This window comes from Bubalus bubalis, chromosome 5 (assembly GCF_019923935.1).
Source record: "Bubalus bubalis isolate 160015118507 breed Murrah chromosome 5, NDDB_SH_1, whole genome shotgun sequence".
In the NCBI taxonomy this organism is placed as follows: Eukaryota; Metazoa; Chordata; class Mammalia; order Artiodactyla; family Bovidae; genus Bubalus; species Bubalus bubalis.
Genome location: NC_059161.1, coordinates 56,966,998 through 56,988,055, shown reverse-complemented (window position 1 = coordinate 56,988,055; position 21,058 = coordinate 56,966,998). Strand labels below are relative to the sequence as shown.

Here is a 21,058-nt window from a genome sequence, read left to right as displayed (position 1 = left end):
TGAGGAGATGCCCTTGGGGGAGGGCTGCTGTGTGAAAAGATCAGGCAAGCTTGACTTAGCCAAGTGTGACTTTGGAAAACCATCTGTGAGGCTATCACCAGCAATGACGATAGGCAGGTACCCCCCAGAACTCAGTGACAAATCAAAGCAATCCATGGTGGCCAAGAACAGATACTGTGGAGTCTCTCAAAGATGCCAGAGTGACTCTCAGACCTGTTGATACCTTAATACTGCACGTCACTAAGTTTGACTGGGTCCGGGATGTTCTGAAAGTTTGCTTGCAGTGTTAGACACTCAGCTGTGTTCGACTCTGCCACTCCATGGAGCCCTTGTTGGTAGCTATTCCCTTCTCCAGGGGATCTTCCTGACTCCATGGAGCCCTCTAGGCTCCTCTGTCCATGGAATTCTCCAGGCAAGAATACTGGAGTTGGTAGCTATTCCCTTCTCCAGGGGATCTTCCTGACTCAGAGATCTTCCTGACTCAGAGATTCCCCCAAGGGCATCTCCTCACCCGGTACCATACTGGCAGAAGGAGACAAGTTTTTCCCATTGTCCAGCCTAATTTCCATCAGGCTCACCCTGATTTCTTTCTGCCCTTGTGTGTAAGTTGCTGTTTCTCGCTCTTATTTGTGATGATCTGATCTTTTCTGGGGAGTAGCTGGCAACGTGGCCCTTTAAGCAGCCTCTTGCATTGCAAGCGGATTCTTTACTGTCGGAGCTTGCAGGGAAGCTACTAAAAAATGAATTCTCTGGACTAATAACTTTGGGAAGTCTGGCATGCCTCACTCCTCTTCCAAAGGCCCAGCAGCCAGTACAGGGCGCCAGAGAGAACTGCAGTGAAGAATTCTGTTTGGGTTTAACACTGCCCTCCCCAGAGGTCTATTTCTGGTCACCTTTTGGGAAGCTTTGCACTGATCTATAGAGGGAGGACCAGCCAGAAATGAGGTCCGTGCTGAGCCAGAGGTTGTTCATTAGAAGAGGGAAGACGATAAAGGGCCCCTGCCACGTGGAAGAGGCCTCTCTCACTGGACCAGAATGATGGGACTGGACTAAAATGTTAAAGGGAGGAGTGGAGAGGGTGTCTTAGACCAGCTCTCCTGCCAAAGACCTTAGGAAGAAGCAGTTCCTTTCTTTGGACTCATTTTCCAAACCTGTTTTCGTGGTTAGATGGAGTGGATCAGAGTGAGAGGCGGAAACCCAGGCTCTCCAGTCCTGGTCTTACAGTAGTATGTAACACAAGGGCTCCAGCATGCTTCATGGGCCAGGGAGGCCCCATCCCTTGTCCGCCAGCTTCACTTTTCTATGGCAACAATGCTCAACCAAAGTTGCCTCCCACCACATTAAGCAGAATTACCCCAGGGGTGCTAGTGCTCCTGACTTTACATACACATTCACTTTATACTATGATCTCATACCAGCAAGAACAGACATTATTTGCTTCTACCGCTTTCTTAGAAATGGATGAGTGACTGATGATAGCGTCTCAAGTTACCCAGTTTCTAGAAAGGGGAAGGATCTGGCTCAGTACCACGATGTTCTTAGAACTGGGATAATAAAAACGTACCTGAGGCATTCCTTTGTCTGCATGGACTGGATTGTCTTCAGAAGAGAAGGCTCAGGCCACAGCCTTGACTCTGATCCTGCTCTCCCTCAAAACACGGCTGACAGGGGACCGAGGGGGCCACCTGGTCCCACACTCCACGGTCTAGCTCAGAAAGAGGAGTTGCCTTAATCACATTATTAGTCTTCCTGGACAGACAGTCAGCTGTATTAAGGAAGAAAGGGACCTGAGAAGTGACTTCCCATTTGACTTCTTCCAAGGCTGGTTTTCAGAGAAGGCAACGGCACCCCACTCTAGTACTCTTGCCTGGAAAATCCCATGGACAGAGGAGCCTGGTAGGCTCCAGTCCATGGGGTTGCTAAGAGTCGGACATGACTGAGCGACTTCACTTTCACTTTTCACTTTTATGCATTGGAGAAGGAAATGGCAACCCACTCCAGTGTTCTTGCCTGGAGAATCCCAGGGACAGAGGAACCTAGTGAGCTGCCGTCTGTGGGGTCGCACAGAGTCGGACACAACTGAACGACTTAGCAGCAGCAGCAAGGCTGGTTTTATTAGATGGGTCAAGTTCATTCATATTTGATTATTGACAGATCTCATCTCTTCACCCTTGGTGGTCCTCTGTCATGCTCCTTTACCTTTAGAGAGCATTTTATTTTATTGTATTTACTTTTAATACTATACTAGCTTTGAAAATTTTTTGTGTTTAATTTTTAAAAATTATTTATTTGGCCACCCTTTGCAACACATGGGATCTTAGTTCTCTGACCAAGGCTCGAACCCACACTCCCTGCAGTGGAAGTATGGAGTCTTAACCAGTAGATCACCAGGGAAGCCCCCTCCTAGAGCATTTTAAATGGTTATTCCCTCTGCCTCCCCCATGAGGCCCACAGCCCCTGATTCTTTTTCATCCTTGGAAGCCCCTCTTCTCTCTGCCTGCGTCTTCAATGGTCAAGGTTCTAGTCCATATGGAGCTTGGTGGGATCTAAGTCAAGTTCAAACCTCTATGGGCTTTTCTGGGAGTATTGTAAATAAGGTATTGTTGTCATAATTATTTTTGATTAATATTTTAACACCTAATAAAGTCTCAAAGTGATGGCGTGTACTTGGTCTAGGGGAGGACCATCTTCCAGATGACTTGCCAACAATTAAAGTGGCTTGTTAGTCGGAGGCCCAGGACGACCAAGGACAGCTGGAGAGCTCTTCTTTGCAAGCAGCTCTGGTTAACATCAACCGGGAAAGCTCTTTGTAAACACATGAATAATTGATCGTCCCGCGCTCACATAGCTACCGAGGATCTGAGCCCGCATGACTCATTTGCGAGCCATTCCTGTCGTCTGCATGCCATAACATTGGAGGAATGATGATCGTTTCTTGGAGATTCTTCTGTGGCCAGAGTTGCCAAGACCAAGGCTGTAATGGTTTGTTATGATGACCTTTGTTATTCCATTAGGCTCAATTGCTTTAAAAAATGATGTGTGCATACTTTCGGAACGTTTTTACCCTTTACGTTGACCTGACATCATAGTTTATATTACAGAATGTATTAATGACAGAGGAGTGTTTTCATGTCCCAAGGACAAATTTTAACAACCATAATCTGCCCTCAGTCATCATAAATATAAATGTATTGGTCAAACAGATCTCGTTAATGTGGCCAAGATAAATGCAAGCCTATATTTTAAGGCAGTTGAAGTCCTAGAGAATATATTTGGAGCCTTTTGTGGGACTCAGAGATCTTGTATACGTGCTATCAGAAGGTTGAGAAAATTAACATGTTTCCCCCTCGGGTTTGGCGTTGGACAGATATTAACGTCTTGGGGATGTCAAATAAGATTGTTCACATAGTTTCTGGACACCATTAATGCCTGGTGGGGTGAATCTTAGTTCTTAAAGCTGTACTCTCATTATGCTCCCAGGGCTTTTGAAAGGAAAGGAGATACAGATCTCAAGTCTCAGCCATGTGTTGCTCAACCATATTTCCCTGTTTCAGACTGTGTTTTAAAGGTTTAATTGTATTAATCTCACTTGCCCCAACATCTTGCTTCCTGTGGGAGGAGGTGCCTTCCTACAGATGCGTGTCTGATGTTTTGCATCATCTCAGTTGGCAATGAGTATGTTTGCAGATAATGTTCTGGACATGAGCTGTCGGAAGGGTCCAATACTTTTCCTCTTTGTTACGCTATGTTTAGAAGTGTGGGTCTTTATTAGTAGCATCCACATTTCAAGCTTCTCAGGCAGAAAATAAATACTGTTCTAAGAAGCCCTTTCTCATCATGTTTTTATACTGAACCATGAAAATGTGTTTAAGGCGGTAATGTCTCACATGCTACCCCCGAGAGAGCAGACTGTTTACAGGGATGAGTTCATCTCCCCCAGATACGGTAAACATGGTGCCATCATTAACCTCTTTGTGGATTACAGTCACCTGGCAATGATTGATGAGCACCTCAAATAAAACCATTTACCCTTCTTCCTTTAAAGGAGTCCTTTGAGAAGAATCTTTCCTTCTCAATCTGCTATAGCCTTTGGCAAAACACACATGGGGCACTTTAAAAAAAATACTTTTTATTGCAGTATAGTTGTTTACCAGGTGGCGCTGGTGGTAAAGAACCCACCTGCCATGCAGAAGACCTAAGAGACTTGGGTTCAATCCCTGGGTTGGGAAGATCCCCTGGAGGAGATGGCAACCCACTCCAGTATTCCTGCCTGGAGAATCCTATGGGCAGAGGAGTGTGGCAGGCTATAGTCCATGGGGTTGCAAAGAGTCGGACATGACTAAAGCAACTTAGCGCACACACACACACACACACACACACACAGTTGCTTTACAATGTTGTGCTAGCTTCTTCTGCACAGTAAAATGAATCAGTCATACATGTACATATATTCCCTCCCTTTGGATTTCCCTCCCATTTAGGACACCCCAGAGCACTGAGTAGAGTTCCCTGTGCTATACAGTAGGTCCCCATCAATTGTTTATTAGTATAGTATAGTATCAATAGTGTATATGTGCCAATCCAACAATAGAAACTGAGGCACGTACACCCAAGTTCATAGCAGCCAAGAGTGGAAAACAAATGAAATGTCCATCGACAGATGAATGGATAAACAAATTGTATCCATACAATGGAAGGTGATTCAGCCTCAGAGAGGAAAATAATTCTGACGTGTGGTACAACACAGATGAACCTTAAGGACATTATGCTACGTGAAAAAGGCCAGTCACAAAATGACAAATGTTGTATGATTCTACTCATACGAGGTATCTAGTATAATCAAATGTATAGAGATAGAAGAGTTGTGATTGCCAGGGGCTGGAGGAGAGAGGATGGTGGTTATTGTTTAATAGGTGTGGGCCTTCCGGTTTGCAAGAGGACAAGAGTTCTGGAGAGGAATGGTGGTGATGGTTAGGTTACACAACAATGTGAAAATACATAATACTACTGAATTGTACACTTGAAAATTGTTAAGAGCATAAGTTTTATGTGTATTCTACAACAAATTTAAAAACAATATTAAAAAAAATGAGGAACAAGAGAGGCTTAGAGTTGAATTAATCCAAACTCTAAGGCCCCTTCCTGGAAAGCCAGCGCAGGCTACAGCTGCTGTCAGAGCCCCAACCTTCTCCTCCCCACACCCCAGGACATCAAGAACTCTTCTTACTGAAGCTAAAGAGAATAAGAATTTGACATGTAATGTCTTTGAACTTGACTGAGAGTGGGATAATTTAATTTCAGGCTTTAACTTCTTTGGATCTTGTAAGAGGATTAAATTTTGGTCTTGGGACTCACTGGTAACTTGATACTGAGAAGGGTAAGTTCAAGTGTAGAACATCTTATATTTGAGATGCTTTTATGATATAAATTAAGATATGTTGGTTTTAATGCATAACTTCTGATGTGCTATGTGGGTCAATGTAGCTTGAAATACTTTGAGATGGAAAACTGAAGAAGAGCTACATTTTTCATCTTGAATATAGAAAGGCCTTGAGAAACACAGTGTACTTTACTGACCCTTCTCCGAAACTTACGGGGGAAAACTCCACACTGCAGGGGAAGGTCTCTAGTGGAGCAGTGGCTGGTTTGGTGGTGGTGGTAGGGAGCTGATTCCCTCTCTGAAGGTGCTGTGCCCCTTCTGGTTGACCACTGTTGTGGTTTAGTCCCTAAGCTATGTTTGACCCTTTTGTGACCCCATGGACTGTAGCCCACCAGGCTCCTCTGTCCATGGGATTTCCCAGGCAAGAATACTGGAGTGGGTTGCCGTTTCCTCCTCCAGGGGATCTTCCTGACCCAGGGATCGAACCAGGATCTCCTGCATTGGCAGGTAGGAATTTGGGGACAGATATAGTAATTTCTCTCAGGCTGCTTGAGTATTCATATTTATTTCTTATATATCCAATGAAGAGGCATTAATTAGCCCTGGCCCCTCCCATTTCCTCTCATCCTTCTTCTTAGGAGAAAAATGACTGGTAAACTCGGGAGTAGCAACTGAACTCTGCTCCTCCTCCTTCCTCTTTCTTCCTGGGCTCAGCCCACATTCAAACTGCTGGGAAGTCTCCTTGGTCCAAGTGGTAAACTTGGCAGAAAAACCTTGCCCTAGATGGGAGAGGCCTGTAGCTGTCCAGTGCTTCCTGAGGCTTGGTGAATAAATTTTCTACTGAGATTCTGTATTAGAAATTGTTGTCTGATTACTTCTATATTATATTCCTCAAGCACATCCTCCAGCGTAGCTTTGTTTTTTGTTCAGTAATAAAACAGATATCTGTGGTTCAGTCTCTCATTCATGTACAACTCTTTTCGACCCCATAGCATGCCAGGCTTCCCTGTCCCTCACTATCTTCTGAAGTTTGCTCAAACTCATGTCCATTGAGTGGATGATGCCATCCAACCATCTCAATATCTGTCACCCTCTTCTTCCCCTGCCCTCAATGTTTTCCAGCATCAGGGTCTTTTCCAATGAGTCAGCTCTTCACATCAGGTGGCCAAAGTACTGGAACTTCAGCTTCAGCATCAGTCCTTTCAATGAATATTCAGGGTTGATTTCCTTTAGGATTGACTGATTTATTTGACCTCAAAAAAAATCAGATGTTTGATCTAAAACTATGTCCACACACTAATTGTGCTCTGCCTTTGTCAGGTGCCATGAAGTCTCCAGAACAAGTTGATCCAGTGAGGTGGATTCATGGGAAAGCCTTCCGTAAGCTATTTCAGTATTATAATCATACTTGCCCTTAGTTGCATAACTCATGTCAAGGAGGTTTGAAAAAGTTAAGTAACTTGCCCACGTTATAGGTGGGCTAGAACAGAACTCAAGGCTTTTGACTTCTGGCAACTTGCTGCTAAAAATCTGTTGGCAGTGTATGTGTATAACTGATTCACTTCACTATATCCCTGAAACTAACACAACATTGTAAATCAACTATACTCCAATAAAAATTTAAAAAATCTGTTGGCAAGAATTCAAAGTATCTTCAAGTGGAATCTGGTTTAATCCTACATTTGAAACATTCACTTGTGACTTAATGAAGGGAACTTTAAGACTGTTGTGTGGAGATTGCAGTGGGTTTGTGAATCACCTAACAATTTTGTTCAAAGTGGCTATTCCTGTATCTGATACTCTGATATCCCCATGTGGTGGGTCTGCAGTGGGACCTAGGAATCCTCCTTTTTAGGAAGGCCTCAAATTGTTCTAAACTCTTACCTCATTACTGAGTCCTCTCTCTCCCCACTCTAATGTTGGCATTCTCTCTAATGGTGTGTAAAGAAATGTTAGCTTTCTTTGAGAAATGGAACTCACTAGCATACATTGTGGTAAAACACGGATATGTCCACATTGGGTGACCGGTTCATTCTGATCCAAACACGCGTCTCCCAGCTCTCTGAGGACCCTAGCGCCCACATCTGGAGGCAGTGGGAGACCACCTGTGTCCTGAAAGAGAGCGGAGCTCTGAAGGCAAAACTTGGATGGACCTCCAGGCAACTGAGTTAATTCCCGCATCATTCAGCTCAGTTCAGTTCAATTGGGCAAGAAGGGGCCATGCTTGGGGCTGAACAATTGTGCACAAATTGTGTAACAAATTCCTGTGTGAGAATGTATGCATGAGGAAATAATGAGAAAGAGTGCTTTGTATGCATATTTGCTTCTTTTTATTTTGTTTATTTAAAATTTATTTTTACTTGGAAGGTAATTGTTGTGTGGGCCTTACAGTCAGAATAAAGTAGCAGTGAAAGTGATAGTCGCTCAGTCGTGTCCAGCTCCTAGCGACCCCATAGACTATAGCCTGCCAGGCTCCTCTGTCCATTGAATTCTCCAGGCAGGAGTACTGGAGCAGGTAGCCATTCCCTTTTCCCAAGGATTATCCTGTCCCAGGAATCGAACCCAGGTCTCCTGCATTGCAGGGAGATTCTTTACTGTCTGAGCCATCAGGAAAGCCCAAATATTGTGTATTAATACATATATTAATACATACATGAAATCTAGAAAAATAGTACTGATGAACCTATTTGCAGAGAAGGAATGGAGAAGCAGACATAGAGAATGGACTTTCAGACACCGTGGGTGAAGGCGAGGGTAGGATGTTTTGAGAGAGTGGCATTTGCTTCTTTTTTAAAATCAATTGATGGGACTTCCCTGGTGGTCCAGTGGTTAAGACTCTGCATTTCCACTACAGTTGGCCTAGGTTTGATTCCTGGTCAGGGAACTAAGATCCTACAAGCTGTGTGAACAAAACAAATCAAAGCAAAAATCAATTGGTGCCTTTTAATGAATCAAGAAGTAAGAAGGGAGTCCAAAATACAGCATTACCAATGTAAAGAACATGGGGGCCATTGGTATGGGTTTTTTTGTGTGTTTGTTTCTTTGTGTTTATTTTATTTTTCCAGACAAGGTAAGAGTTAGAGATGCTGGTGAGAAATTGCCACATTCTCTAAAAGCCACAGAGATTCTGTCTGTCAACTGGTTTTCCTCTCTTTCTACCTTCCAGCCAAGCTTCAGAGGAAACTCTTTTCATGTGAACTGGAAAAGATGAATTTCAAGCTTCATTGAGAGCTTGAAAACCTAAAATCCTCCATGAAAAAAACCTGCATCTCCAGAATCTTTCATCCCAAAGACTTAGAAAGCTTTTTTTCTTGGGCTCTGAAATGGTTGGATTATTAACTATGATAACTTAAGTTACTGAATAGAAGGATGTAATAAATCTGAAGGTATTTGTTCTGGTTTTGACTAAGCAAAATTGTATAATATTAAATCAGATGTTGTTATAAACATATGAAATGGCACGTTTTTTCCCAGCTTGGGGCATTGTGGCATGAAGCTTCTGGGAATCTCAAAAAAAAAAAAAAAATGTTTTTACATTCTTGCATACCGAGTCTGTTCTCTGCTAGGTTTTCTTCTTTCTGAGTATGAATGCTAAATAAAAGTGCTTCTGTTTAGGTCTTTGTGTTTTCCCAGCAAGTTAGCAAGGCTGACCAATGATGTTCTTGCTCCTTTGCAGGCTGTTCTATGAGGTAGAAGGAAAGGCCTGGGACATATGTATGTGTGTGTGTGTGTGTGTGTGTGTCCGTGTGTGTCTGTTAAATGGCAGGGATGTTTGGGTTGTCTCTCCAACCCTGGCATGTCTGGGTTGGAGAGACTCTTAGACAAGCTAGTTCACCAGCCTCCTCATGACCCTGGAGAGAGCGGCACAATTGCCTCTGGTAAGTGGTTATGTTGGCCTCGAGCTTCTGCCTCAAAGTGGTGGTAATGCTGCTGTGTGGTGCACAAAACGATGAGAAAAAAAACTACAAAGAAATCATGACGTACAGCGTGCCAAAGAGCAATTATAGTTTTTCTTGTGTTGGCACTTAGTGGTAATTTTTATTTCCTTAGTTTCCAGGTGTATTATTTTTCATAATGAGAGAAAACAAATTGATATTCAAAACATAACTATAGCCTTAAAAAAGTTTGAGTATTTAACAATCACCTTTAAGAAAGATGATTTGGGATTTTGATAGCATTCTACTAATTGTTTAGAGCCACATTGTCCAACATGGTAGCCATTAGCCATGTGGGGTTCCTGAAATATGGCTGGTCCCCCCAGAGATGTACAATATATGAGAGTTACACACCCAATTTCACATACATAGTGCAAATAAAACAGTGCAAGATAGATCAGCAATCATTTTTATAATGATGATGCATTGAAATGATAACAGTTTGGAAATATTGGAGTAAATTAATTATTTTTTAAAGTAAATTGGATTAAATTGGATTTAATTAAATTATTAGATTAATTATTTTATTGAAGTATAGCTGTATGTGTTAATTTCTGCTGTATAGCAAAGTGATTCAGTTATACATGTATATGTATACATATATAATCTTTTTCATATGCTAAATGGTTTATTATGATTATTACAGGATATTGAGTGGCGTTTCCTATTCTATACAGTAGGACCTATTGTTTATCCATCTGTATATAATAGTTTACATCTGCTAATTCCAAACTCACAAGCCATCCTTCCCCACCCTCTCCCTTTGGCAACCACAAGTCTGTTCTCTATGTCTGTGAGTCTGTTTGTGTTTCATAGATACATTCTTCTGTGTCATATTTTAGATTCCACATATAAGTGATATCATATGATATTAGTCTTTCTCTTTCTGACTTAGTATGATCATCTCTAGGTTCATCCATGTTTCTGCAAACAGAAGCAACCTAAATGTCCATCAACAGATGAACGAATTAAGAAGATGTATACAATGGAATACTCAGTCATAAAAATGGATTAGCTATTAATAAATTAGTAAAATTATTTTCACTTTTTTTTTTTACCTTTTTGGCATGACTACCAGAAAATTTAAAATGACATATGTGGGTCTTGTATGAGGAGAGAAGATTAGCATTCTTCTTGACAAGAGTAGGGGAGGGCTTGGACAACACACATAGAGTTAAGACATTGCCACCTATTTGGTAACATCTGAACATGGTTTTGAGAAAGGAGAGTGATAGCTTAATGAGTGTGAGGTGTCCTTTTAGGATGATACAAAGGTTCTGGATCCAGGTAGTGGTGATGGCCGCACAATATTGTGAATGTACTAAATATCACTAATGGTAGATTTTATGTCGTGTGTATTTTATCTCACACACACACACACACACACAATTACATATGTGGCTTATATTATCCTTCTGTTTTCACGTGTTTAAAGTAAAGAGGTAGGGGGTATGGCTTTGCTTAAAATAGTGTCTCTAGAAATACAGAGGGCTTCCCTAGTGAGTCAGTGGTAAAGAATCCACTTGCCAATGCCAGAGACATGGGTTTGATCCCTGGGTTGGGAAGGTCCCCAGGAATTGGCAACCCACTCTGGTTATCTTGCCTGGGAAATCCCACAGACAGGGGAGCCTGGTGGGCTACAGTCAATGGGATTACAAAGAGTCAGAAATGACTTAGTGACTGAACAACAACAACAAGAAATAGAGAAAAATGTGGAAAGAGGCAAGGATGGACTGAAGGTGGTTGAGAGAGTTTAGAACTCTTTTCTCTCTCCCTTTGGTGAAAATGTTAACACGTTTCATGAAGCCCCTGGAGTCCTCGGCTTCACGCAGTCCCTATCTCTTTGCAACGCCTTCGTCTAACTTGTCTCATTCCACTTTTCCTCCACACTTGGCATGCTGCCCATTGCAGGGTTTCTCACTAAAGATAACTCCTTCCCTAAAATTCCTCACAGTTATGTGGTGTTAAGGAATTAGCGATCTTGACAGTTGAAAATAAAATAGAACACTCAGATTAGGCTCCACAAGCCTCCTGCCTCCCAGATACTGTTGACTGAGAAAAACGAAAGTCTTATCTCTGCATCTCTGGAATCCAGCTTCTTCAGTGTACACCTCAGGAGGCAAAATGGATCTGTGGTGTCAGGAGTCAGGACAGTGGTCTTGGGGGCTGGTAGTGAAAGGAGGTGGCAGTGCCCAGGTTGGGGTATCGCGAAGGGCTTGTGAGTGCGGCCAATATTCTGATCTGGGCGCTCCTTCCCTCAGTAAGTCCATATGGTGAAACCATTGAATTGGTGACCCCATGTGCATTCCTCATCAATACCAAGTTTAAAAACAAACCACCCTGGGAGGTGGATACTTCTCTGAGTGTTGAGCAACCAGCCCTGGAATGAGTGAACTCGGGGTGGCTGGTGCATACCCACTTCCGGCGGGACCTAGGTTGACAAGGCCAGTCCAGGAGGAAGAGGTGGAGACTTTCGGAGGTCCCGCCCCAAGACCCTCTGCCTGTGATCTTTGTGAGTGAGCGACTGGCCTCAGACAATTCACCTTTGTACCTTCTCTCCTGTCTCTGCATTTGGGGCCCCCACACACTTGGAGGTCAGGGAGGGAGGGGTGTGAGCATGTGTGACTCTTACCAAGAGGCGGGGTCAGCCACTGGTGTAGGTGAGACCCCCCTCAGGACAGTCATATTCTTGGGAGAGATTGGAATTCTTCCCCTGCTGTAAATAGACCCCCGTAAGGGGAGGGGGTACTGCCCCGGAGCCACCAGGCCCTGCGGTTATCACCTACGGAAATCCTGTGTGGTGGTAAATACAGCCTCAGCAAAGCCTGGAGAAGAGATTACAGAGGGGAGCCAAGGAGGGCTGCTGAGGAGGCTGCCCTGGGAGGTTATTAACCAGATAGGGGCGGGAAACCAGAGGCTGGGGGATTTGGGTTGGAGGAACACAGGAGGAAATGAGGGAGGAAAAATAAACAACTGAGATTAGCAAGCTCACTTGCTTCCTCCCCTCCACCCTTTTGTTTTGTGCCTGGAAGAGGTCGCCCCTGAGATCTCCTCTGCTGCAGACAACAGCCTGAAGGCTGATTTTGTAAACGGGGCATGGCTCCTGCTTCCTTCCCCCATAGCCAGTTAGTTTCTCGCAGTGACCTTGCCCCCCAAAACCAGCCTGCGGCAGGATTCCTACATGCTCCTGCCCCCTACCCCCACCCCCACCTCTACAAGTGCAAAGTGCCCAAGGAGATGTGTCCAGCTGGATCACCAGGGGCACCAAATGCCGTGTCCCTGTCAAGGAACTGGTTCAGGGGAGGTTCATGACAATGTTGTTGACCCTCGGAGAGGTTTTTGTTTCTTTGGATCACAACCAGAAATGATCAGATGTGGCCCTACATTGAAGTGCTAACGTTCAGGTCCGCCAGGCTGCTGGAAGTCATCTGGTTCCTTTGGAAAAACTTCAGCCTCATAAGATAGGCGAGAGGGAACTGGAAGGTGACCAGGAAAACTGCCTGTTCAGACCTCAGCGCTGGCTGTGCTGGTTGAGTGACTGGGGGCCAGGCTTCCTAACCTTTGTGGGTCTTCACTGAAACAGCCATAAAATAGGAATGAGTATGCTAATGCACCATCCATCATATGATACTACTGAGGCCTCATGTATACATGACTATCTGATAGCAGGTATGTAAAAGTACTTTGTGAACTGCAGAGCGCCTCCCTGGGAACTTTATGGCAGGGGTTATCAGAGTGGTCTGCTAGGGTGTGTGGGCAGAAAATTGTTACGGAGAATGCACAGAACTCCAGTTTGCAAATGTTTTACTTTTATGTTAGAGAATCTTTAAGGAAAATCAAGATCCTGATAAAAATTAGCTAACCCTCAATGCCTGTTACTTAAGAGAAAAGCTGCTTGAGACTTTCCTGCCCATCCAGTGGTTAAGAGTCTATGCTTCCACTGCAGTGGCCATGGGTTTGATCCCTGGTCTTGGAACTAAGATCCAAAATCCTGTGGGGCCATGGCCAATAAATAAATAAATGAGAGAAGCACCTCAATAGAAAACCTTGGGATGGCATTTTGGGGTCATATCTGAAATCACTTTGTTCTTAGTCCACCCCTGGGGCCTTTATCTCCTGCTCAGACACATGTCTGCACCAGGGAGCAGATTCCCACCCTCAACTCACCTCTTGCACAGCAGTCAATGCCTTTATAAGTTCTTTCTTTCTTTTTTTTAAAATTAATTTTTATTGGAGTGTGGTTGCTTTACAATGTTGCGTTAGTTTCTGCTGCACAGCAAAATGACTCAGCTATACATAGATGTTCTTTCTGCATTGCTTGTTTAGGCCCGGTCCAATGAGCTCCCTGTCTCTGAGGCCTATCTCTCTAAGCAGTTTGAAAATGTGAAGTGCCAGGGTGGTTATCTAGAGAGAGGGCAGGCTAGGAGCAGCTTATTGAAAGCCTTTCTCCTGCTTAGCTGCCCACTGAATAGGCTCCCTAAAGATGATGAGGCGTTAGAGGCCAGAGAAAGGTTTTTTTTTTTAATTTGAACCATTAAGTATTTTTTAAATTGGAGGATAATTGCTTTACAGTGTTGTTTCAGCCATACAACAACGTGAATCAGTAATAAGTCTACATATGTCCCCTCCCTCTTGAACCTCCCTCCCACCTCCCACCCCATCCCACCCCTCTAGGTTGTCACAGACCACTGGGTTGAGCTTCCTGTGTTATACAGTAACTTCCCACTAGCTATCTATTTTACATATGACAATGTATATGTTTCAAGGCTACTCTCTCAATTCATCCTCACCCTCTCCACAAGGCTGCTCTCTATGTTTGTGTCTCTATTCTTACCCTGCAAATAGGTTCATCAATACAATTTTTCTAGATTCCATATATATGTGTAAATATATGATATTTGTTTTTCTCTTTCTGACTTACTTCACTCTGTAACAACAGGCTCTAGGTTCATCCACTTCACTAGCTGCTGCTGCTGCTAAGTCGCTTCAGTCGTGTCCGACTCTGTGCGACCCCGTAGACGGCAGCCCACCAGGCTCCTCCGTCCTCTAGAACTGACTCAAATTCATTCCTTTTACGGGTGATTAATATTTCATTGTGTATATGTACCAGAATTTCTTTATTCAGTCACCTGTCGAAGGACATCTAGGTTGCGTCTATGTTCTGACTACTGTAAATAGTGCTGCGATAACCATTGAGGTACGTGTGTCTTTTTGTATTACGGTTCCCTCAGGGTATACGCCCAGTAGCGGGACTGCTGGCCCATGTGGTAGTTTTAGTCCTAGTTTTTTACTGTTCTCAATAGTGGTTGTGTCAATTTACTGATGTGGACCATTTTAAAGTCTTTGTTGAATTTTTTACAATATTGCTTTTTTTTAAATGTCCTGGCTTATTGGCCGTGAGGCATGTGGAACCTTAGCTCCCTGACCAGGTATCGAACCCTCATCCCTACATTGGAAGGTGAAGTCTTAACCACGGGACCACCAGGGAAGTCCCATGGGAGACATCTTAAAGACGTTCATAAAATGCTTATTGAGCGCCTACTATGGGCTGCACACAGTTAGTCGTCAACAAAACAGACACAGCGCTGCAGTCAGTAATGGAGCTTCCCCTACAGTGGGAAAGCCTGGCATGAAGCAGCTAATGACACAAATAACTAATTGCAAGTGCGATGAACATTACCAAGGGGAAGTTCAGGGTCCCAAGAGAACATTTCAGCCTAGCCCTGAAGGATAACCGCCTCATGCAATGCAGGATGTGGTGGTGGTTAGGATTAGATGTAGGGAGACACTTTCCCAGCAAAAGGAACCTACATATGAACATATTCTTCCCTGGGAAAGGACATGATGCCATATATTCCATTTATAGAAGGACAGCCACAGTTATATGAAAAGACTATTAAAATACTTTCCTCTTTTCTGATTTCATCTCTGTTTATTTTCTTCATATACGTCAATGAAAACAGTATACCACTGTAGACTGAATATAAAAATGAACACCAGCTGTCTTTTGTTAAGCTAAACATAAAGATATTTGCAGAAATATAAGATAATGCCACTTAGCACTAAAATTTTGGAGGGGAGATATAATCGTTTTTAAAAATATGGTATTCATGCTAACGTGTAGTGAGCTGATTATTGCTTTTTAAAAGACTTACTAAATGTATTTTTTAATTTCTCAAAAGAAAATATCTGCTTTTTCAGGAGGAAAACTGGAGGCATGGTCTCCTTGTCTTCAGCCATCCCCTTGGTGGAGCGCCCACCTTGAGTATCAGGAAGGATCGCCTCCCGTCAGGCCAGCCCGCTCTCTCCAGCTTCACATGCTGCACTTCCGAGAGCCCCTGGAACTCCAGAAATCCTTCCCTGGTTCCCTCGGGTACACCTGCTGTTCCCCACACTGATCTCCACTCCTGTGGATGTTCAGACCCAGAATGCGAGAGTAGATGTCCGGGTGAGGTGCACAGGCCCACACAGAATGACTGATGGGGACACGGCCACCTCAAGGCTTATGCTCAGTAGGAAAATATAGGTTCTACCAGCGCCAACCAGCCAGTCATTCTGGAATAAGTGCACAGTGTTGTCAGATATTCTGCTGATTTTTGAAAAGAAGTCAGACGTCAATATTTTAAAGCACAGGGTGGTTCAAGTTTCTAAAAATCACGACATGGGCCAAAACAAAAGTCTGGGTTAGATTTACCTGTGGCTGCTTTGCTACCTGTGTGTGTAGGCAAAGTAGTGGATTCTTTGCACCTTCTACATTTACAAAACCTGAAATACTTGTCTATGCATTCATTCATTTGATAATTCTCTTCATCTCTCCTGAGCTGGTACTACACAGGGAGTTTGGGAAAGCAGATAACCAAGATGCAATATATCCCTACATAAGGAATGTCAGTGTGACGTGATCTGTGTCCAGCTGGATCAACCTCTTCCCTGCTCCCATAGCACCTGTGCACTGAACACACTGCTGGAAACTCACATTTTGCTGGGCTGTGTCTTCCTAGCTCTGTGACATCCTACTTACCTGCTACCTGAACCATATACTTCAGTTCTGTACCCCCAGCTTCTAACCTGACACAGGACCTAACACATTGTAGTGGTTTTGGAAAAGCTTAAGGACTGACAAGTGAGTAAGCAGCCCACTCACCCACTCACGGGTCATTCAGGGCAGTGAAAGCAAAGAAGGGTCTCCCTGTGTCCAGCTTCTATTCCCACCTTCAACCCCAGATTTTGAAACTCCTTTGTCAAGAAAAAAAGCAAATGCTAATTGTTCTAAAATAGGCCATAATAAGGGCTTCCCAGGTGGCTGCTGCTGCTGTTGCTAAGTCACTTCAGTCGTGTCCGACTCTGTGCCACCCCAGAGACAGCAGCCCACCAGGCTCCCCTGTCCCTGGGATTCTCCAGGCAAGAACACTGGAGTGGGTTGCCATTTCCTTCTCCAATGCATGAAAGTGAAAAGTCAAAGTGAAGTCGCTCAGTCGTGTCTGACTCTTAGTGACCCCATGGATTGCAGCCTACCAGGCTCCTCTGTCCATGGGATTTTCCAGGCAGAAGTACTGGAGTGAGGTGCTATTGCCTTCTCCATTCCCAGGTGGGATTAGTGGCCAAAAACTTGCCTGCCAATCCAGGAGATGCAAGAGTCGTGGGTTTGATCCCTGGGTTGGGAAGATCCTCTGGAAAAGGAAATGGCAATGCACTCCAGTATTCTTGCCTGGACAATACCATGGACAGAGGAGCCTGGCAGGCTACAGTCCATAGGGTTGCAAGGAGTCGGACACGACTAAGCACACACATAGGCTAAAATAATGTAAAGAAGCAAAACCGTAGAAATCAATACGAATGAAAATATTATCTCTGAGAGTTAAAGTCATTCATTCATTCAAAAAATGTCAAGGTGAGTACCATACTCCATTGAAGAGATGAGACCATTAAAGAAAGCAGATTTAAAAAATCGGTATTCATGTGAAGTCTCAGTGTCATGGGAAAATCATTGATTCAGGAGTCAGATCATTTGGCTTCTTGTCCACCTTTCCCACTGTAAGATCTGGAGCAACCTACTGACTGCATCTGGGCCTGTTTCTTTCTCCTGTAAATTGAGAGGTGATCAGAGTATTTCCAGTGTGACTTTTGGCTTTTACACAATCTGTGAATCCTGGCAACCAGGTGCCTCTTCTGAGATCACCTAGCCTGGCAGTAAAAAAGAAAGAAAGAAAGAAAGAAAGAAAGGGTTCAGGATGGGGAACACATGTATACCTGTGGCGGATTCATTTTGATATTTGGCAAAACTAATACAATTATGTAAAGTTTAAAAATAAAATAAAGTAAAAAAAAATAAAAAAATAAAAAATATTAATAAAAAAGAAAGAAATCTGTAAGCCAGCCTATGTCTGCCTCCCTCTCCAAGAATGATCAGAGCCTTGCTCCCCACAGGACAGAAGAATGGATAATAGTGCACTGGAATTCTCACGTCCTTCCCTCTTCCTTGAGAACCAAGGGACTGACTCAAAAATACTGAGAAATAAACAGACCACTCCAGAGCCCTTCTGGAGGTTTTAACAGCACTTGGATGCTTGGCATATTTATCTTGATTTCAGTATGTGAAGGCTTAAACTCTGCGCCTCTCCACTGACCCTGCGGCATTCTCTAACTTGGGCTTTGGAGATATCCATTAGGAAAAAGAGCTGAAGAATGCTTCCTCGGGGGAAGGGGAAATCAGGCACCATCAAGAACATTCAGTCTATAATATCATTTTCCTCTGGGATTCAAAGATCGCTTTATGTACTATATTTATCATGCAGTGAGTCTCATTAACTGTCTTATTCAGAACTTCCACTTCCTATAGTTGACTTCTTTTGGCCCATAACTTGTCATATATCTTATACGGCTAATATATTGAATTTCAACCATTAGCACTTGTTTATTAAAAACAAAACACAAATAAAATTGCAAACAATCAAACAAAACTTGGTAAATAGCAAGCCCATGTTTTCCTCTTAAATTTCTTTAAGATCAGAGAAATGTTTTAAAAAAAAGCTGCTAAGGAGATTTCCATGCTTTTTAAAGAAATGTCTTGGAACAATCCTAAAATTTGGAGTTTCCTAAATAAGTTGACTATTTTTAAATAATACTTCGGAAGCTTTCTTTTCCACAAAAGATGATCAACTAGCAAAGGGTGCCAGCTTCCATTTAGAGCCAAATCTTGGAGAAGTGAGAGGAAGTTGATGGATGTCAGAAGCTAAGAGAGAAACTGTAGGACAAACAGGATGTGATGACTAATTTTTTGTGTCAACTTGACAAGCCATGCGGAATCCAAAAATTTGGTCAAACATTATCCTGAATATATCTGTGATGATGTCTCTGAATTAGATTAATGTTTGAATTGGTAGACTGAGTAGCAGATTACCCACCCTAATGTGGGTGAGCCTCGTCCAATTAAAGACCTGAATAAAACAAAAAGGCTAAGAAGGAATTCCTTCTGCCTGACTGCTCAACTGGGACATCAGCCTTTTCCATACTGAAACTGAAACATTAGCTCTTTTGGCGTCTTGAGCCTGCCGGCTTTTGGACTAGAACTTAGATTATTGATTCTCCAGATCCTTGGGCCTTTAGACTTGGGCTAGAACTACATATCAGCTCTCCTAGGTCTTAGTATAAAAAATCTAGGAGTAAAAATAAAGAATTCAGCACTTGAATTAAAACTACTTTTTCTTTCTTAATTTAAAATATATATAGGGGTTATAAGGTGTAGACTTGTAATATTCATTTTGATATTTGGCAAAACTAATACAATTATGTAAAGTTTAAAAATAAAATAAAATTAAAAACAAAAAGAAATAATAGCATAAAGGTTGAAGGGGAGAGGATGAATGGAACTATACTGTTGCAAAGATTTTTTTTAATACTTCATACAATATTAGCTCTAAGTAACTAGTTAAGAATTCCTAAAACAACTACTAAACAAAAACAAAAGCAAAAAAAAAGTGCAAGGAGGTAAAGCCAGTGGAAGAATGGAATAGTAAAAAATATTCAATTAACCAAAAGAAGGTAGAGCACAGAGAAATAAAAAACAAATGGGAGATATACACAATAGACTATTCAGATCAGTCACTCAGTCGTGTCCGACTTTTTGCGACCCCATGAATCACAGTACACCAGGCCTCCCTGTCCCTCACCAACTCCCGAAGTTCACTCAGACTCACATCCATTGAGTCAGTGATGCCATCCAGCCATCTCATCCTATGTCATCCCCTTCTCCTCCTGCCCCCAATCCCTCCCAGCATCAGAGTCTTTTCCAATGAGTCAACTCTTCGCATGAGGTGGCCAAAGTACTGGAGTTTCAGCTTTAGCATTTGAGTCAGTTCTAATGAGGTGGATGAAACTGGAGCCTATTATACAGAGTGAAGTAAGTCAGAAAGAGAAACACCAATATAGTATATTAACACATATATATGGAATTTAGAAAGATGGTAATGATGACCCTATATGCAAGACAGCAGAGATGACACAGATGTAAAGAGATACAGATGTAAAGATCAGACTCTTGGACTGTGTGGGAGAAGATGAGGTTGGGATGATTTGAGAGAATAGCATTGAAACATGTATATTACCATATGTAAAACAGATGACCAGTGCGAGTTCAAAGCATGAAGCAGGGGACTCAAAGCTGGTGCTCTGGGACAACCCTGAGGGATGGAGTGGGGAGGTAGGTGGGAGGGAGGTTCAGGATGGGGGAACACATGTACACCTGTGGCTGATTCATGTCGATGTATGGCAAAAAACACCACAATATTGTAAAGTAATTAGCCTCCAATAAAATAAAAAAAAAAAATGGGAGAAATAGAAAGCAAAGAGCAAATGGTAGACCTCAATCCTACACAGCAATAATTAAACTAAACGTAAATAGGCCAACTAAATAGGCAAAGTTTGTAAGAGTGGATAAAAAAGCAAGACTAAAAGTGTCTGTTATCTTCAAGAGAGGTACCTTAAGTATAAGAAAATAGATGGATTGAAAGTTAAAGAATGGACAATGACATATGAGGCAAACGAAAGTATGAGAAAGTTTGGGTATACTAAAATTAGGCAAAATAAACTTCAAAGCAAGACATAGTGTCAGAGGTAAGAGAGGCACTTCATGACAATAAAATGGCAAAAGATTTATCAATTTTGTTTATCTTTGCCAAAACCCAATTTTCAATTTCACTGATCTTTTATAGTTTTTTAAAAATTTCTATTTATTTCCTCTCTGATCTTTATTATTTCTTTCCTTCTATTGACTTTGAACATTTTTTTTTAACTCCTTTAGATGGTAAATCTTGCCTGGAGAATCCCAGGGATGGGGCATCCTAGTGGGCTGCTGTCTATGGGGTCGCACAGAGTCGGACATGACTGAAGTGACTCAGCAGCAGCAGCAAGATTGTTTATTTGAGATTTTTCTTTGTTGAGGTAGGCCTGTATCACCAAACTTCCTTTTTAGAACTGCTTTTGGTGTCTTCCATAGATTTGGAGTGCTGTGTTTTCAGTTTTCATTTGTCTTAAGGTATTTCATGATATTCTCTTTGATTTATTTTTTGACCATTGACTTTTTAGTAGATAAATTTAGTGATAGATGGACTTGATCATATCTCTAACTTACTCTTAAATCATCAAAAAAATACACTTATAAATATAGATAAATTGATAATGAGAAAGCAAATGGGACAAAATGTAATTAGTGGTAAATTTGGGTATACTGATGGGAGTTCCATGT

The 21,058-nt window shown here is 42.5% G+C and overlaps 1 protein-coding gene, 1 non-coding gene and 1 pseudogene across 3 annotated transcripts in view; all 3 read left to right on the top strand.

The window, feature by feature from the left end:
• Nucleotides 1-6,756, top strand: part of MTARC1 (mitochondrial amidoxime reducing component 1) — a 31,756-nt gene extending 25,000 nt beyond the window's left edge. The window contains exon 7 of one of the 2 annotated variants that reach the window (XM_044943169.2): nt 6,701-6,756. In XM_044943169.2, the coding sequence (XP_044799104.1) occupies nt 6,701-6,728 (28 nt within the window). In that variant the 3' untranslated portion in view covers nt 6,729-6,756. Of the gene's footprint in view, nt 1-2,676; nt 4,177-6,700 lie in introns of those variants that run through there. The other variant, XM_025286078.3, reaches the window with a different exon arrangement.
• Nucleotides 6,757-8,191: 1,435 nt separating this feature from the next.
• Nucleotides 8,192-8,264, top strand: TRNAG-UCC. The gene has a single exon. It is a non-coding gene; the product is annotated as a tRNA-Gly (tRNA).
• A 2,152-nt stretch (nt 8,265-10,416) lies between these two features.
• On the top strand, nt 10,417-10,534 carry LOC112585341 (annotated as a pseudogene).
• The last annotated feature ends 10,524 nt before the right edge of the window (nt 10,535-21,058 follow it).